Source organism: Plutella xylostella, chromosome 30, assembly GCF_932276165.1.
Source record: "Plutella xylostella chromosome 30, ilPluXylo3.1, whole genome shotgun sequence".
In the NCBI taxonomy this organism is placed as follows: domain Eukaryota; kingdom Metazoa; phylum Arthropoda; class Insecta; order Lepidoptera; family Plutellidae; genus Plutella; species Plutella xylostella.
In genome coordinates this window covers 1,495,797-1,516,018 of record NC_064010.1, presented here as the reverse complement: position 1 = coordinate 1,516,018, position 20,222 = coordinate 1,495,797, and the positions used below count along the sequence as shown (strand labels likewise).

The 20,222-nt window shown below is 38.3% G+C and overlaps 1 protein-coding gene across 1 annotated transcript in view; it reads right to left on the bottom strand.

Moving 5' to 3' along the window:
• LOC105391103 (fatty acyl-CoA reductase wat) overlaps window positions 1-20,222 on the bottom strand; it is a 29,952-nt gene that overhangs the window by 1,235 nt on the left and 8,495 nt on the right. Inside the window, exons 3-9 of the mRNA XM_038121644.2 lie at window positions 11,192-11,285; window positions 3,772-3,894; window positions 2,374-2,528; window positions 1,889-2,005; window positions 1,194-1,365; window positions 626-845; window positions 80-260 (exon numbers count right to left, since the gene is read on the bottom strand). Of these exons, the coding sequence (XP_037977572.2) occupies window positions 80-260; window positions 626-845; window positions 1,194-1,365; window positions 1,889-2,005; window positions 2,374-2,528; window positions 3,772-3,894; window positions 11,192-11,285 (1,062 nt within the window). The remainder of the gene's footprint in view (window positions 1-79; window positions 261-625; window positions 846-1,193; window positions 1,366-1,888; window positions 2,006-2,373; window positions 2,529-3,771; window positions 3,895-11,191; window positions 11,286-20,222) is intronic.

The following is a 20,222-nucleotide window of genomic DNA, read 5'->3' as shown; positions in this document are numbered from 1 at the left end:
CTATATCCAACAATGAACTTAGTTTAGCTGTTGCTGAAGATTATAACGATGAAACTAAAACCATACAACAGCAACTTACATAGGCTTCTTCCCGATCAACACCAGGATCCCATCAACGATGTAGGCAGGGACCCAGTGGAGGAAGAAACAGTAGAGTTTGTACAGCGGCAGGGAGGTGATGAGGCTGAACAGATAGTAGTAGACCGCCTGAGTAGAGGGGACCTCGAGCCCGTAGGTCTCGTTGTAGTACATGAACTTTGCTGTTGGGAGAGAAAAGTAAGGGTTAGATGGCGTTTGTTGGGGAAGCATCAAGTTAGTGTTTTTGTCATATAGGGGTAGTGGTTGGTGGAAATTCATATCTGCACCAACTAAATTTTAAATTGTACCTAGACCTAGTATTAAGACAGTAGTGACGAGTGCAGTGTTACTGCGATATTTCGGACATATCCATACCAATGAGACGGTTCTAAATATTCGAAAACAACAAAGTATTCTGGCGTTTTTAGGAGAGGCCGAAGTAGGTAGGTAGGATAGTAAATGGTCAACATTAGGAGGGACTTCTATCTCCCACAGTATAAGATTACTGGCCGAACAACCAAACAGTCCAAATACCCAAAACCCTTACCCCAAGTAAGCGGCTTCTGCTCCGAAGACACGTAGTTGTAAACCGGTGGCGGTAGATCCGGCGGCGGTGCGTCCTCGTAGTTCCTCGGGCAGTCCTTGGCAGCCTTCCACGCGCAGGCTATGACGCCGTTCACCACCATGTCGCCAGGCACTAAGTCCGCCAGGCAGTTGGGGTTGGCGTGCAACACGTGGAGTAAACCTACTGCCGCTCCGACCACCACCTGTTTGGTTAGGGTTGAAGGATTAGGAAACGGTTATCTAGTGCTTGTAAAGATACAGAGTTGGAGATAGTGGAAGATTCCATGATGATAATGGGCTTCAATTTCGGGTCAACAGGACGGAATGGAAGAGGGATGTGACTGAAACCTAGTTTAATGGCAAAGGTGTTGTAAAGGTATAATCGGGTTAGGCAAGCACTGTTTGATGCCTCACTACAACGTATAATACGGAGCACGGCATATTGTTTTAATCCATGGTGATTACAGATGGTAATCACCATGGATCATGATCATAGCAATAAGTGATCATGGTGATAGCAATAATGTAAGTTTCAGTAGGAAGATACTTACGCCAGTTGGTCCATAAACGTTGTCAATCCATCCAGCCACGGGTTCCCTGGCGGTGCCGATGACTATAGCTGGTCTGAACATGGCTACAGGCAAGCCCTTTGAGTACTGCAGGACTATGTTTTCTGCTGCCAGCTTCGTGAAAGCGTAAGTGTTGGGGAATTCACCGAGTATTCTGGAAGAAAGAGTTTTGTTATAGTTACATCTTAATATGTAATCGAAGTTAAGTTAGATAAAGAATCACATAATTTTCTTTAATGGTCGACGACAAACGTTGCGGGCTACTACCTTTCAGCATGGTGAAAGGATGATCTTGAGGCTGCTAGTGATTGGGTGAGGAAGGCTTTGGACAGAGTGTTGTGGCGTTTCTTGGTATAAGCCTATGTCTGAGTTATATCTAGCAATGCAGGAAAAGTCCCTCCTCGAGTAATGTATTAACTGAACCTGTTATACATCCAGTACACCCTGAGCAGTCAGCAAAGGACAAAAAAATGACTAGCTAATCCTCTCACAATGGTGACAATCGATAGTCCAGATTTACCGTTGGTCAAGAAACTGGCTAATTTATTGGACAAGAGTGGCCAGCGTAGAACACCTGTTGCGCTTGGCGAAGAATAGAGAGGAGTATGCAGAGCTGACCGCCAACCTCCAGTAGTGGAGAGGCACTAGATGAAGAAGATGTCTGACGCTGTACATACCCTGGCGTGATGTTGTTGAGCACCTTCTCATCCAGGGTCTCGATGAGGTCGATGAGTTTGTCTCCAGGGAGGGCACTCTCGTAGAATTTCTCCTCAATTGTCATTATTGGGCAGTTGCTGTGGAGAATGACGGATACTTTAGTTTCAGTCTATGACTAACGTTTATCAACAAAAGAGATTTATTGGTAAAAAGAAAAAGCATACGGCGAATGTTTTAGGTTCTAGTTACCTATTTCTTTTCATACACAAGACAGATCTTCCATCCCTCCTGGTACCTATATAGAGTATTTTTAATATCGTGGAGATTCCATCACGCACGTGGGATTTCCCCGCATGCGTGATACCAAGTCAGCAAAAAGTGTTCTTTTCAAGTATTGACGCGCAATCCGCGTGCGTGATCAAATCCGCACGACATTAAAAACACCCTATAAGAGCCAAAAACAATTGAACATCTAACAAAAAAACAAAGCCAATGCAATTCTCACCTGTAAGCCGTGGAAATATGGACGAAAGCCTTCAGTTTGGCGCAGGACCTGGCCAGGATCATCATGTCCCTGGTGCCTCTCACGTTGATCGCCACGGCTGTCTTCAGCGGCTCGTCGAAGCGGACTGTGGCTGCGCCGTGGAATATTATCTCTACCTGTAAGGGGTGGAGTTCGGATTTGAGTATTTGGGACATTTGGGAGGAATTTTGAGGTCGTTGCATAGTGACAGGGGGTCTTATTTCAAAGGCCGTTTTTAACAGCATGGGACTTCATCACGCATGCCGGATTGCCCCCCACGCGTTCGTACAAGTATTCATTGTAACGCGTGGAATATGCAAGCGAGACGCGGAAAAACGGCGTGCCATCTTGCATGCGTGATGAAATCCGCATGCTGTTAAAACAGCCTTAGAGCCTGTTTCACAAAGTCTGGATAATGGCTACCTGTGGAGGTGTGTAGTCTTAGTTCTTTAGTCCCGGTGCTGAGGTACACTCACACTCACATTCCACCGAACAAGTAACAAGCAGTTTTTTGTTAACACAAACCAGATTGGTTTTGAAAAAATCCGCATAGCAAGCGGAGTAATAAGAACAGACACCTAGAACCGGGTTCTAGATTCTAGACGACCGGTTTAAGAACTAATTATGCTTTTGGTGAGTTTTGGATAACTAGTTACCTAACTATTGTTGTTTCCTCGTCAAACATTGAAACCGGATTTTATAAAGCCTATAAATATTGGGATAGGTAACTAAACAAGTCTATGTCCTTGTTTCCAAAAGGAAAACCGAAAACAGGTCATTCGTCCATCCATCCAAAATAAGTCCGTGACAAGCAAGCTCAATTTCTCCATAGTCGGTTAGATTAGAGCATTGGTTAGAGCATAACCAGGGAGTAGCGGTTGACTTTTGACACATCTGTTATGAATTTTATATGGAGATGACGTATAATTAATAAATCAATCCCTGTCGGTTAGATAACCGACTATGGAGAAATTGGCTCTAACTATTCTGCTGCTGATGTAAAGATTGGCTAGTCAGATTAGCGTCAGTCGTTGACTTTATCTTAACAGGTGATAAGTCACTCGAGGAAGCTCTTTTTAACTCTAACCCCAGAAAGTTATCTAAGAATGAAATTCGCTATCGGCTATCGGTTCTTCCACAGACAATCACCATTGCTGATCCTCCGGCGGTCCTCCTCGCTGACGCCGAGGCATCTGCATGAAGTTTAGCTGCCGCGGACCCCAGAAACTAACCCCTTCAATAACTACTTTATGACGTTGGAGAGGCAAAAGTGACTAAGCGACGTTTTAGATATTGCCAAACTCGGTAAAAATGCTACAAGTCGCTTATTCATTTTCGCCTTTCCAGCCTTGATTTTCGGATGTTCCACAAACTCCTTACCTCATTGCTGATCCTCTTTCTATCCTCCTCGCTGATCCCGAGGCCGGGCTGCCCGATGTCACCCTCCACCACTGACAGCTTCTGCATGAAGTCTGGCTGCTCCTTGCGCAGCTTCTCGTATAGCTGGAAGAGAATTGAGAGATTGTAGTGCAGGGAATAAGGATCAGGGGATCGCTCTCTAAACCAAGGAATCATCATCAGCCAATAATCATCCACTGCTGGACATAGGCCTCTCCCAAGGAGCGCCACAACACTCAGTCCTCGGCCTTTCGCCACCCGCAGATTATACAGAAGACCAAAGAGTATAATCAGCCTCTGTGTCTAGCCTTTGTGGACTACACAAGACAAGACCTATCCAACAGCAACGTGGAGTGAGACAGGGGGATGTGATATCTCCGAAACTGTTCACCAATGCATTGGAAGATGTCTTTAAGACGTTGGACTGGAATCAAGGAACGGACGAACTAAAATTATATTCTCGTTCGTCGATTTAGTGCCAATTTCTCCATTGTCGGTTATCTAACCGACTGGGATTGATTTATAAATTAAGTAAATGTAATCTCCATATAAAATCCATGACAGATGCGTCAAAAGTTAACCACTACTCCATGGTTATGCTCTAACCGAGAATGGCGAAAATGGCATTTAGAGAGTGACACTACAGTCCATTAGCTTGCTATGTCATTTATGAGAACATCTATCACTAAAAAACTTTCAACACCTCCTTTTACACTGCTAAGCTGATTGAAAGATCTAGAATAGAATAGATCTAGAATCTGACTTGAATCTCAGAATAATAACGGATTCTGTTAATGGTTAAATCCAGTGTCTAAGTAACTATAAATACACAAAACTATTTATGCCAACAAAGGTGTCTACTGATGTATTTAAAGTAAGATCGTAAAAAGGTGCAAGTTACTGTATGTGTGTAATATTTACCTACATACTTGCCTATTAAACTTTTGATTTAGTACAAATATGTGGACAATGACATCACATACATACATCAGTCTCGCTCAAATAGTCGCCGTTGTCTAACGTCTCTTCGCGTCCTCTCGGCTATCAGTGGTTCTCAACCTTTTTTAAAAATGTTGTGCGCGAGTTGCGATAACGAAGTGAATGATAGTGCTAAGTGTTCGCAATGTCATAAAAACCTCTGTTTTCGCTGCGCTAATGTCACCGAAGCTGGGTTTCGTAAATTAGGTGTCGATCGAAGGGCGACATGGAAATGCCCTAGCTGCCGCATCTCTTCACCTGCTGCGCCAACTAGCACCCGCCAGATCACTGGCAATATGGAGGAAGTCCTGCAGAAACTGGCCGAAGTGACAGCCAAGCTGGACGATCTTCCGAAGCTAATGCTTGAAGTAGGGGCGCTTAAGTCCAACATGGATGAAGTTAAGCAGAGCTGCAGTAAAATTGACGAGTTTGCCGCTAAGCTGGATGGTATCGACAAACGCATTATGTCTTTAGAACTCCTTAAAGATGAAGTTTCTACAATTAAGGCATCATTCGAGTCCCTTAAGGAAGATTTTGCCCAAAAGGACCAGTGGTCCCGACTTAATAATGTCGAGATAAAGGGCATTCCTATTAAGAAGAATGAGAACCTTTTTACCGTGGCTAAATTGCTGAGCAACCATGTAGGTTATCCTATTGAAAATTCCCAAATCAACTATATATCCCGGATCCCGATACATAACTCCAAGGAGAAATCAATCTTGATTAGCTTCTTAAATAGATATGTGAAAGAAGAATTCATCTCAACAGCAAGAGCTAAGAAGATAACCGCTTCAGATATGGATCTGGGTCCAGCAGATCAACGTATTTACGTGAACGACCATCTGTCGCCTATGTACAAAAACCTACTTACTAGGGCTAAATCTCTGGCGAAGGAGAAGAACTATAAATACGTTTGGGTAAAGTTCGCAAAAATCCACATGCGTAAAAGCGACACGACACATGTAATTACCATAAACTCCGCTAATGATTTAAACAAAATAATTTAATCAATTTTATATGCCTAAATAGCTTAAACTTATTTCATAATAAAACTCACTTCATTGTCATCGTAAAATTGCCTAACTCAGATAACTTCGCTATTTACTACATGTTAACAACCCCTGCATTCATATTACTTATTGTAATAACTTGTTCTCGCCTTGTTTGCTATTTGCCTATTGTTCGCTCATTTTTATTCTCAGTCCGTGTACCTGTTGTTGTTGCAAGCCGGCCGGGCCGCTTGGACGGGATCGGTATGAAACTAGCTTCTATTCATGCTGCTTATAAAGTCCGCATCTCGCTGCTGATAAGTTACCACAGTTACCTACAAACTCGCTGTCCTATGTTCTTATCTAATTTACCTATAACTATCAGCCAAGCCAATTTTAACGTTGCTGCCTATGCGTTATGGGTCCTCTGCGTTCTGATAACTGACTTTTTGAATACTTTTATGTTCCGATTACTTTATTTTTGTATAGTTGAACATTTTTAATAATGAATAGTAAAATGTTGAGTGTCTATTATCAGAACGTTAGGGGACTTAGAACTAAAACTAATGAATTTTATCGAAATATATGTTTACACTCATTTGATTTGATAGCGGTGACGGAATCATGGCTTAATGATAGCATATATGACAGTGAGCTGTTCGACGGCCGATATTGTGTTTGGAGGCGGGACCGGGACTACAACCTCACGAATCAGGAGCTGGGTGGTGGAGTACTCTTGGCCACACGTAAACATCTATCGGTAACTCCAAGACCAAATTGGAATTCCTCAGCGGAAGACCTTTGGATCTCGATTAACTTGAGTAGGAAATCTGTACTACATATAGGAATAATTTATTTATGTAAGCAAAACCAGGGCTATACCAAATCACAACAACTATCCAACTTCTTATTGAAGCTAAATGATATAATATTATCTCATCCTTCCGATAAATTTCTAGTTCTAGGCGATTTTAATTTAGGTAACATTAATTGGACTAAGCATATTAAATTGTCACATTATTTACCGTCAAATTACAGTGACCATGATGAGTTAAATTTTGTTGACCATCTAGACACATTTGGTTTTAGCCAGTATAATGGTATTTGTAACCAATACAGCCGTTTTCTGGATTTAGTAGTGTCAAACAGTGATGTTTCGGTAGAAGAGTGTCAGAGTCCCCTGGTACCATTAGATCCGCATCATAAAGCCTTATGTATTACTTACAAATGTTCTGATTTCAACCCCCTTAAATCACCTCCACGCACTGTGCACCTCTATTCTAAGTCGGACTGGGACTCTATTAACACGGGAATCCAAAATTTTGACTGGAACAAGGCATTTCACGATAAACTATTACATGAGTGTGTCGAAATTTTTTATGACAAATTGTACTCACTACGAGATCAGTTTGTACCATCTAAAGTTTTAAAAAGTACATCACATCCACCATGGTATTCACCGGCACTAATAAAAATTCTAAAAGAGAAAAATAAATACTTTTTAAAATTTAAAAACTATGGTAATAAATCGGATTTTAATTCATACTGTATATTACGAAGTAGAGCTAAAATGTTGGAAACCGAATGTTACGACGCTTATATCACCCGAGTTGAGGAGTCAATCAAACTCAACCCAAAAACATTCTGGTCATTCGCAAAATCCAAAGCCAAAACTAACTCCTTGCCCAGTTGTATGACCTTTGAAGGCAACATAACTTCCTCGGGTGATGAAATTTGTAAATTATTCTCGGATTACTTTTATTCCACTTTTCTAGAGCCTGATAAACTAAATCCATCTGATTCTCCTGGTGAAGTTGAGAACCTCTACCATGATTGTCATATATCCTCCATTCAACTAGATCAATCAATTATACATAACCATCTCAAAAGACTTGATATCTGTAAGTCCGCCGGTCCTGATAAAATACCTCCTATTTACTTGGTAAAGTGTGCTGAACAACTTTCGTTTCCCATATACCTCCTCTTTGAAAAGTCACTTAAAGAGGGCAAGGTTCCAGATATTTGGAAAGCAGCTTTTGTGTCACCTATCCATAAAAAGGGGCCAAAAAATGATGTAAAAAACTATCGACCTATTTCCAAGCTTTGCATAATAGCAAAAGTTTTTGAAAAAATTGTACAACGTGACCTTAATGTGGCGCTTAAGACGGTTTTTAAATCTACTCAGCACGGGTTTCTAAGGGGTAGGTCTACGGTTACAAATCTCTTGCTGTATAATGAGTTACTTACGGAAACAATGGACCAAGGTTACCAGGCTGACGTCGTATACACAGATTATAGCAAGGCGTTTGATCGTATTGACCACTCGCTCTTGCTGATCAAGCTCTTCAAGGCGGGAATTCGTGGCAATCTCTTCAGATGGTTTTCGTCTTATGTCAGTAACCGCACCCAGGCTGTCGTGGCCAGTAACTTTCAGTCTGACTGGGTTAAAATACCAAGTGGTGTGCCGCAAGGCTCTATATTAGGGCCTTTGCTATTTTTATTGTTTATTTCCGACATTGATTCGTGCTTTAGTAACTCTAGTATTTACATATTTGCAGACGATATGAAAATTGTTAAACCTATTATTAATGAAAATGATATGATATTATTACAAAATGACTTAAATAACCTTGATAAATACTGTAACCAAAATAAATTAGATTTAAATCCATCAAAATGTTCTACCATCACCTTCACTAGAAAAAGACAACCTACTTTAACTACTTACTTCTTAAAAGGTCATGCAATCGGAAGAGACAGTAAAATCAAAGACCTTGGTGTAATCCATGACTCGAAGCTGTTGTTTGATGCCCACATTGATGCGATTACGGCTAAAGCAAGCAAGGCTCTTGGATTTATAATGCGGCTTTCAACTAACTTCAAACAGGCAAAAACCTTTAAAATCTTGTACTGCACCTATGTCAGAAGTAACTTAGAGTATGCATCACAGGTGTGGAACCCTAGATATACGGTATACATTGATCGCATCGAACGTATACAAAAAAGGTTCATGAGGTACTTAAGTTATCGTGTTAGGTATCCCTTACAAAACTATAAGGAAGGTTGCCGCCAGTTTCACATTCTACCATTAATAAACAGGCGTGAAATTTGCGATTTATTATTCCTCCTAAGAATTGCCACCAGCCAAATTGATTGTCCTCAATTATTGGAAAAATTAAAATTTTATGTTCCGAATCGTTCCCGTCGCTTCAATCCGACTTTCAGTAACACCACGGTGTCTACCAATTACCGACAGAATTCGTATCTATGGCGTGCTTGCAACAACTTTAACCACGTATCGAATAATTTGGACATTGATATATTTAATACAAGCATTAATAAGGCGAGAAATATTCTAAGTTGTACCTTTTTTGATGTCTAAGAGTTTATGTACTATATATTTTCAGTGTAATTGTTATTAAACATCTTTGTAGCTTTACATATATACAGTTTAGTTCGTTGATTAGGCGTAGATAATATGTTAATGTACCTAATTTAGTTTGCTACTTTGTATTAGCGTAAATATTATTAAGTTATTTCTATCAGTGGAAACTTGTAAAAGGCCTTTTACTGCTCATTCTATTGTTATACTTTCAAATTGCGCTGTAAGTTTTCCTAAAATAAAATAAATAAATAAATAAATAAACATACTTACGTAGATCTATAAATATATGAGTACCTACATAAGAAATACCTACTAGGCTAAGACAAAGGTAAAACCGGTATTATCCTAACTAATCCTAACTAATATTATAAATGCGAAAGTAACTGTGTCTGTCTGTCTGTCTGTCTGTCTGTCTGTCTGTTACTCTTTCACGCCAAAACTAATGAACGGATTTGAATGAAATTTGGTATACATATGGTATAGACCCTGGGAAAGAACATAGGCTACTTTTTATCCCGGAATTCCCACGGGAAAACTTTTTAAGGCGAAGCGAAGCTCGCGGGCACAGCTAGTATTTCATAAACAACAATAAAAATTAAAAATAATTTACTTATACCTTAATGGTAAATATTAGGTACCTACCTATATATTTCCTTTCAATGTGGTTGTCTGGAAGAGATTACTTTTAGTAATAAGGCCGCCAATTGTACCATTTTTCTTTTCTATGTTTGTGAAACTGTTTCTGTTTGTGTGCAATAAAGTGTATTTTATCTTTATCTTTTATCTTTATATATGTAGATACTCTGTCTTCAGCCTTTCTCATCCAATCACTACCGGCTACTTGTCTAAGGTCATTAGTCTAGCTATTAACTAGCTATATCATAGTACAATCAGCAATAAAGATATATGTATGCCACCTAGTTTGATCCTAAGATTAATGAGTGCAAGATAGATAGATAGCTTATCTGGTGAGAGCTAGGAGGTGGCATAAATACACTCACTCACAATAGGTTCTACTGAGAAAAACACCAAATTACTCCTAAAAGTTAAAGGCTAGCTTAATGACGCCTTCTGCAACATTGAAGTACATTTATCAGTGCTACAGAATATTACCAACAATTTTTTTTTTATACAGGGTGTTGTAAAAATGGTTTACTAAGCCGAAAGCTACATGTGCAGCATGGTATATCTAAGCCAGAAACTGAAATCATAGTTTCAAAATTCGCGCAAAAAAAAAAACATTTTCCATAGAAACCATGTTGGTCACGTGACTTTTTACTATGAAGAATGACTTTTTTTTCGCGAATTTTGAAATTCTGATTTCAGTTTTGGGCTATAGGTACTATACTATACTATAGATATACCATGCTACACATGTAGGTTTCGGCTTAATATACCCTTTTTGCAACAACCTGTATATTGTTCAAGCTTTAAATTGAATGTTTAAAAAAAATGGGGTCGTTTGGTGTCGGCGTTTCGTGAGGGTAACTTTTTCATTGCCCGTGAGTGTAGTTATACTTTATATACTTATATCTTTTGCTAACTGTACCTAGGCAATAATATTGGAAATTTGCAATAAGACGCGGTGTAAGTCTATCAGCTAGACACATTTCTAATACCTATCGATTACAATAATCTCTAAGTGCCAAGTTATCTGATGATGTAGTGATCAATCAGAGTGCTACCATACTGCTAAATAGGCGTGGGTATAGTCATGGTTAAATACGGTATTGCAAAAGTCATATAGTAAAGTAAAGCTGCGTACAGACCGGCCCAACGAACGCCCAACGAACGCCCAACGATGGATATTTATCATACATAATATTGGCAGATTACAGCAACGAAGGTTAACGAAACCCGTTCGTGGGCGTTCGTTTGGCCGGTCTGTACGCAGCTTAAGCCGAAACGAGGTGACTCAGCTACTTCATAACCTAACCAACGTTAAAACCCCCGACAATCAACACAAAGTTGCATAACTTTTGAACGGCTAAGCCGATTTTGATTAAATAAGGCTAAGAACACCCGAATGTTTAAATGATTTAAAACTTACCACATCTTCGAATTGTTCTTGCAGTCTTTTCATTGAATCTTTGTTCTTCTTTGGTCTCGCGAGAACATAAATCTTCTTTACATCTGGACATGATCTGTAAAAGAACAGAAAAGTTCGGTTAATGGTGCTACTGTTAAGCTTTATCATAAACTAGCTGTTCCCGCGCGCTTCGCTTCGCCTTAAAGAGTTTTCCCGTGGGAATTCCGGGATAAAAAGTAGCCTATGTTCTTTCTCAGGGTCTAGACCGTATGTATACCAAATTTCACTCAAATCCGTTCAGTAGTTTTGGCGTGAAAGAGAAACAGACAGACAGACAGACAGACACAGTTACTTTCGCATTTATAATATTAGTTAGGATAAGGACATAAATTTAAGCAGAGCTTAGTATGCCATATAGGCATAGGGTATTGCTCAAATGCAAAACTGGGTCCTTTATGTCTGACGTTATTAGTCATGAACAGGGAGATATGTAGGTACATAATCGACCAAAAGCCATTTAATCATGCCATTAATTTCCAAGAATTCATAAGAAAACGGTGGCTCAACATGCTAATATTTAAATCTTGAATGAGATGAAGATACTTACCTTATCTAATACACAAAGTTAATAAATTTAGCACCTACCTAAATCTGCGATAACTTAACACCTTAAAGCCTTAAAGACGATTACAAACTATACCGTTACGTTTTAATAGGTACTGCCCAAAAAAGATACATAATATGCAAATGCGTTGTACAGCTATTTGGTACTTATTTGGTGTGATACCTACTTATATATACGTTCTACGCATCCACCCACAACGTACATAAACAGATTGCATTCAAAGCATGAACGTGTTATGCAAAGAGTATAGCCAGGGTGTCTAGTAGGGCATGCAATACCGGAACTATTTTCAATACCGGTATTGAGTTCCGGTATTGCAACTCAATACTGGGATCCCGGTATTAATACCGGTATTAGATTTCCTTGTAATAAATGGCATATATTGTGATTAAAGGTCGTATAGGTCAAAATAAAACGAGAAAAACCAATAATTTCAGTATTTTGTAATAGATTTTTACGAGAATTGAGTATTAGAGTTTAAATTTTACAATAAATTATTATTTTTACATCCAGTGTCCGTTTACGCATGGACAACAGTAGATATCAAACGGCCGAAAACTGCATCAAACGGTTGGAAACAAGTGCGCTTTCACAGTACATAGGAATACTATATCTTAATCGCTTTATTATAGCCTAAAAAGTCCAATTCCGGTATTAATTCAATACCGGTATTAACTTTCAATACCGGTATTGAAAAAAGCGTGAATTTTGTCCCTAATACCGGTATTACGAATACCGGTATTGCGGTATTGCATGCCCTAGTGTCTAGTCTTCAAGATGTATAGTTAAACCTAGAATAGAATCATTATTAGGTACTAAAACAAACATACAAAAAATTTTTTTTATTCGCTATTAAAGTTAGGTAGAGCGATGGTGGCGTAATGGATAAGGCCTCGTCCTCTCAATCGAGAGGCCGTGGATTCAAATCCTTGCCTGTACCAATGAATTCTTTCAATTGTGTTTTTAATTAAGGAGTTAATAATACCACGTGCTCTTACGGTGATGGAAAACATCGTGAGGAAACCTGTACATCTAGATTCTAGATGTGTATCCTAAGTGCATTGTACATATTCCGAAACGGCGCTAAGTGATAGGCGCGGTGGCGCAGCTCGCGGCGCCACTGCTAGCACCCATCACTGGGCACACCGGAGCTCGACTGCTGATGCAGCCATCCCTACCGGAACGATCCTCGGATCGCCCGGTTGACGCCTTCAGAGACGATGCGTCTCTGATTTCTAGCGCCTGATCAAAAAGTGGCTACTACTAGGGTGGTGTGGTCAGTGACCACATCCACCTGGATCCGGCTCGAAGGACCATGAAAAGGCTTGGTAGCCTTATGTTCGGATCGCTGGTAGTAGAAACAATGTTTATTTGTATATTTCATAGGGTCATTAACATGTGAGAAATCCTAATACCGCGATGTAGTTTGCGGGATAGTGACATCTATGTAAATAGGTAAATACTACTTGATAACTGAACAGTATGTATTCATACTTATTTTAATTACAACCAGTGCAAATAAGTTTCAATGTCTACCTATTTATTATTAAGATCAATAAACCGTTGAACTTGGAATTCTTGTTAATTATGCGCACTTGCTATTCAATGCCAACTTAAAGATTTGCAGCTTTAATTAATGATCTATTTTGATCTAGTGGTCAACCTGTCCGCAGGTCAATTACAATTGGTTTAGCATTAGTTCCTGGTAAAGTATTATAGCGGGAAATAATAAGTTAGTACTTATTTAAAGTTTAATCGATGGTACGTGGTCTGTATACAGGGTGTTGCAAAAAGGGTAAGGATTTTTATTTTACACGAATTTTGAAATTCTGATTTCAGTTTCGGGCTTAGATATACCATGCTGCACATGTAGGTTTCGGCTTAGTATACCCTTTTTGTAACACCCTGTAGACCCTGTAGTACCTATTATTAAACCCTAGAGGACTTGGGTTCCATTACCAACCATGTCCTATATAGTAATGGGCTGTAATTGCCAGCCAAAAATCTCAACAATTTTATCAACATTTTTACTTTGTACAGGGCGAACACTAACAAAATTCCACCCCATATTCAATAACATATCCCTTGACATTATGTGGGAATCCCATAAAACCCCCAAGCTAATGCAGTACCATCTGTCTAACTGCAAAACGCATGTCTTTTAGAATTTAAATGCGAGACTAGACCAGAATACTACTTAAGTAAGGAGTACTAAGTAAGTAAGTCGTGATACATATTATGTACTATCGGGGAAACCCATCTTTATCAGCTCTTAATCGTCCACTGCTGGACATAGGCCTTTCCCAAGGAGCGACTCCGCACTCTGTCCTCGGCTTTCCTCATCCAGCCACTACCGACCACCTGTCTAAGGTCATCGGTCCAACGGGCCGGAGGGCAAGTGCGCTTGTCTGTTCGTGGTCTCTACTCGAGAACTCGTTGGCCTCACTAGTCATCGGTTCTTCAGCATAAACATGGCCGGCCCACTACCACTTCAGTTTGCAAATTTTAAGCGCAATATATTGCCAGATTTATTAAAACAATATGCCAATTGAGTAAGCGGCGTATTTTTTTGTATGCCGAGTGTTCACCTATCGGTATCGTACATAACGGACTAAACGGATTGTCATAAATTTGTGGACGCACTTGTGTGAATTTCTATACAAAGAATGCTGAATGCGATGCGTCCGTTGCGTACTTACATCCCGAAAGGTGGACGCTTACCTAACACTTAAGTAGTTTCTAAGAAAAAGTTACAAGAAAGGCTGGCAAAAAACAACCACTTTACTGTCCTCGACATTCTTCGCTCATACTTAAGTAAAATAAATATTAAGTAACTCTTCTCAATAGGACCACAATTCGGCCGAGACCTAGATAGAACCTCAAGGATACCTAAGTTATGATGTAAGCTAACATAACAAAGCACCATCAAACAAGTAAATACCAATCAATACCCAAAGTCACTAGTCACTACATATTTCGAACCTTTAGAACAGTAATAAACCAATATACAAATCAAATCATTTATTGCCATCAGGTGTACAATTTAGTGCCATCTTAAAATAAAATAGTAGGTACTTACAACTTGATACCCATAGTGGGCACTGCAAATTTACTTAAAGCTAGTAGGAATCAAATTCCCTAGAGGCGAAAGCCGTTAATTTAGTGCCCGAGGAAGCTTCTTTGGTGCATCTTATTATCAGCTTATATATCAGCTTACGAAGAATAATTATTTTTAAACGAGATTTTAGCAGGTTAAAGGCCTGTTACACAATGTCTGGATAATGGCTGCGCATGGGATAAAGTACTTACTGTCACTGTCTAAAACATAACTATAGAGCACTCTCTGTGATAGCATGTCTTTTATCCATCAGGTAGCCACTAAGCAGACATTGTGAAACAGGGCCTTAAAATACATAATTAATATTTTTATTATAATTCGGAAAGAGCGTTTCGGAAGTAATAGTACAACGGTCATTTTTCAAGGCAGGACAGAAACTAGGACACTTTAGCCTCAAATAAATCGAATTATTATTGTTATTATTTAATAAATAAACGTCTTCATATCTACATATTTATAAAACCTGTTTCGATGTAGAATGTATAATTGCATGTACTTAATGTGTTAACTTTATTAATTTAGTTTCTATGCTAAGTGATTTGATAGCTTCATCTTCCTATCTTGATAGTAATGAAAAAATTCCAATGACATAGCACCAAATTACTCCTCAATGGCAAAGGCTTAGTGACGCCATTTTTCATTCAAATTAGGGCCATTTGGTGTCGGCACATTGTGGCTGGAACTTTTTCATTGCTTACAAGTTATCTTGAAGTATACCAGAAGGTTAAAAAAGTACCTACCTATCTACATAAAACGAAAAACCACGACCATGTTTTTCCAGTAATATTGTTTCTGTGAACTTCAATATTTTCAAGTTAAATATGTAACTGAGATGGTTCATCACGCGTTCGACTCTAGTCTAAGGCATGAACGTGAATCGTATAAAATAGGGTACAGAAGTACAGCTTCTCATTAATGAAACCTTAGATTAGAATAGAATAGAATAGAAAAACTTTATTCGACACAAAAAACAACAAACAGGAACAGTAAAACAGGACAACAATATACGAACAGGATGGTCTGTCACATAAAAACAAAAGCATAAAACTGTCCACATTTTGATTACTGCCAAACCGTTCTAAGTTCAACCTAATGCAACCAATAAATAAAGTCACAAATCTTCTAATCAAACTAATTCAAAATATTATGAGCTCAGTGGTGGAAGTGGGGTGTTATTTGTCGAGACGATTCTTTTGCACTGACACTCCACTCTTGCATTGTCCCGCCAATAGAACGATACGTCACTTAATCGCGGGACAGCCGACCGTTAAGAATCTGTCAATTTGGTATCTGAGATTAAAAAACAGACTTTAGTTGGTATTTTTTGATCGATGGTGTTTAAAAAAACCATGGTCTAAATAACTTATTCTGCACTTAGTTTCGTCGTGTTATGTCGACCGAAGATTTCCTTAAAGATATTCTAATGCATTTAAATCGTTATTCCACAATGGCAGATTCTGAGATATGGCTGACCACATGTCGCCGTTTATTTATTGAAGATTATAAATACACAATAGGTATGGTTTAAGTGCGTTGGTTGACCACTGAGCAGCATACTTTGAAGATCCGGGTTTGTCGCAACGCTGACCGGCAGGAGCTGTTATAAATTGTACTATTCTAACCCCCTTATTGATAAAAAAGTTACTGGACGCTTTAGCTATTGACACTCTCTGACAGAGAACAATTTGTTCTTTGACAGAGAGGGACAAAACAGCTCAATAGATTCTGTTGTTGTTTTTTTATCTACATAGAAACTTTGTTGGTCACGTCACGTGACTTTTAACTATGGGAGAAATGTTTTTTTTTTCTCGAATTTTCCAAGGTCATAGAACAAACGTTTAATCATGAACCCTACTATACCACTTTTGCAACACCTGTTTAAAAATAATTACTTATATTATTACGCAGAAGCCCACTTCTGGACATTTTAGAGGCAATATAAATCCTGCTATGTCCATTGAGTTAGGTTAGTAATAAAATTTATGGCCGATAAAAGTATACGTATACCTTCTAATCTGTCCCCCTTATTCATAAAAAAGTTACTGAACGGATTAACTATTGAACTGTTCTGTCCCTCTCTGACAGAGAACAATTTGTTCTTTGACAGAGAGTGACAAAACAGTTCAATAGCTAATCCGTCCAGTAACTTTTTTATGAATAAGGGGGTAAGTCTGTAATAGTTAAGTTTCTGTTTATTGTTGTCCATTAATTAACTAAGAAGCTATTTTAAGTTTTCTCAAAACTTGTTTAGCAGTAACTTACATAATATGAGAAATATTGTAAACAACTCTGAATTATGTTAATACTCGTATAATAGTAGTTTATAAAAAGGGTTGATTATTAATTTATTAATATCCCGATCATTTTAAAGCAAGTTATTTATGTTAACCATTTTTTTCTCTTAGATGTTTATTATAAGATTTTTTTGGATTCCGTATAACAGCATAGATAAATACCATTCGATGTTACGAATCATATTTATTTTCGATTACTTACTTTACTTCTTTAATGTGTTGTCAGTTTCCCCATACAAAAGAATTCAACGGGATACCATGGAATAAACGAACTGTTTTTTTTATACAGGGTAAAAAGGACAATGAGAGGAAAATGGACTGCATGGTATATCTAAGCCCGAATCTGAAATCAGATCAGATCACATGCTGGTTTCGGCTTAGCAGCACCCAGTATAAAGGTAGTTAGATATTCATAATCTACCGTACCTGATGTCTTCCATGCCGATGCGGCTACGGCGACTGCTACTTGTTATTGAGGCTTCGCTGGTGTGCCCTTGTGTGGCTAACATAGCCAATCTTGGCGGTAAAAGTTCGTTCGCATATACCACACTTCAAAACTCCATTCTCATAATTATATGTTATAGGTATACCGTACCTATATAATATAGGAATAGATTTTTCCTTAAGTATATGTATAAGTAGATTTTCACAATGCTGTCATAAATTTTGCACTATCATAGTCGCTAATTGCTTTATATTTATTTATACAATCTAAAAATAAATGTAACACGTACATAGTGATGTAGCAATAATTGCAAATTAAATTACCTATATTTATTTAATATATTATGTGCAGTTCATGAGCATTTAGAATGTACACGACAGTTCTGTTCTTAAAATTGGTACAAAAAATTTAAAAGTCATTAAAAAGCATAAATTGTCATGTATATTCTAATAGTAATAAACTATGTCTACCTAGTGTTTCATCAAAATCAGATACTAAAATTTAAAAATGCTGTTGCTAAGTTATTCTCAAAAACCTGTAAAATCTATACTTATCTAGTATTTGCCTAACTCGTTTAGTAAATATCTAATATTCCATTTAACCAAAGACTTCCAGAACTAAAATACTATGTATCATGAATATATTATTATATTTATACAGTGATGTCGGAAACATCCTCTGCATTTTGTAACATCAAGTTATTTCCGAAATGTCACAGGCTTTAGATTTGAAAATTATTAAAATAAGGTTTTAGGGCGACTTGCACAAACATATTAAGGGCCACTTGCAGAAACATATTAAATCAAGATTTAGTGTCAAATGTCGATTTAAGAAACGTCAATCCATACAAATGTATGGTAAAATCGAGATTTAACATTAAATCTACATTTAATATGTTTGTGCAAGTCGCCCTTAGTATTCTAAGTTTAATTTAGTGTTTAGGTTATTTTTATGAATAAATTATTATCATTAGTTTTTCGTAAGAAACAGAAGAGACAAATGTCGCAACGTCACTTCAGCAATATTCAGCATGTTGAGTGCGAGTTTTTAAACGTAAATTCGTATGGTGAGAGTCACCACCTTGCACTAGCTCCTCGCCGTACAAATTGGAGTGGATTTTCACCGCTCGATCGGTTAAGAAAAAGCTACACTTGGTTCTCTCGTTTCTATGAACTCCTACCAGATTCATCATAATTTTGAAAGCTATTTGAAATGCAGATTGCCTGCTGCATTGTCAGCAGCTGCCAAATTACCTACCTTTCACAATACCATTAGATATCATTGCTGTTATTGCATATACATAACAGTTCATAAGTAGCTATACCCTTCTGTACCTTATCACACTGAGGGACCGTCAATGCTCTAATGCATGGATAGGCGGTTTGTTAGATTGACAAGGTACAAAAGTGTTAGCTATACACTTTTGTACCTTGTCAATCTAAAATCAATCTTATGCAGCTGACTGTACATAATAAAGGCGGGTACTTTTGAATATAACCGACGTAAGCCAAACAATTAGATTAGGATAGAATTCAGGGTGCCATAAAATTATAGCTCCCATTTTTACAATTACGAGAGTTTTCCAAAGTAGGTACCTACCGACCATGATAATAAATTACTCTAATGAAAAGCGTTTAGTTTTCACTTCTCGAACGGTGCATAAAAGGCTATATCTCTCTGTAGTAGCGTAATGTTACCTCAAGTGTCCTCAAGTATTCTTAGCCATATTTTATCAAAATCGGCTTAGCCGTTCAAGAGTTATGCTACTTTTAGTGTTGAATTCGGGGGTTCTTTAACATTGTTGGTTAGGTAAGGTTAGATTATTGCGAATAAACAAAATTTGACAGATTTTGTAGGAATTTGACAGCGCAAAACATCTGTTAAATACTGTAGAATTTTTTGTGGTAAAGCCCTTACATTCTTATTTCTTATCCTCTTCCAGCAGGTCTAGTACCGAATTTGTCGAAAACTATAAAAGTTTACGTATTATCGCATACTAAGTGGCGTCTCTAATGGAAACTATAATGAAGCTTTTGACAGATAATGTATGCAGATGACAGGAGAAAACGTAAACTTTTTTCGTTTTCATAAATAGCAAAACCCGTACTAGAGGGTCAGTTTACGTAATCGTAAGCCTCACTAAACTCACTATGCCTTCGGTACACTACATCCAAGGCTGTACGTACCTAGCTAAGGTAAACTATGCAATAGTACGCGGTTTTTTTATTAATTAATCCTAACATACGTACACTTTGTTTAGTTTTAATTGTAATGTAGTCTAAGACAAAATGGCGTAGTGGTTAGTGACCCTGACTACTAAGCCGAAGGTCCCGGGTCCGATTCCCGGCTGGGGCACATATTTGTTTAAACACAGATATTTGTTCTCGGGTCTTGGATGTGCATTGTGCACGTAAAATGGCAATAGGCCCGCCCCCTATTACATTGGGACAAACATAACACTGGCGAAAAGTGGGTGCAGCAATGCACCTTTCCCTACCCGGCAAGGGAGTACATTAGTACAAGGTGTGAGTGTTTGATTTGTTTTTTAGCCTAAGACAAGGCTAAAATAC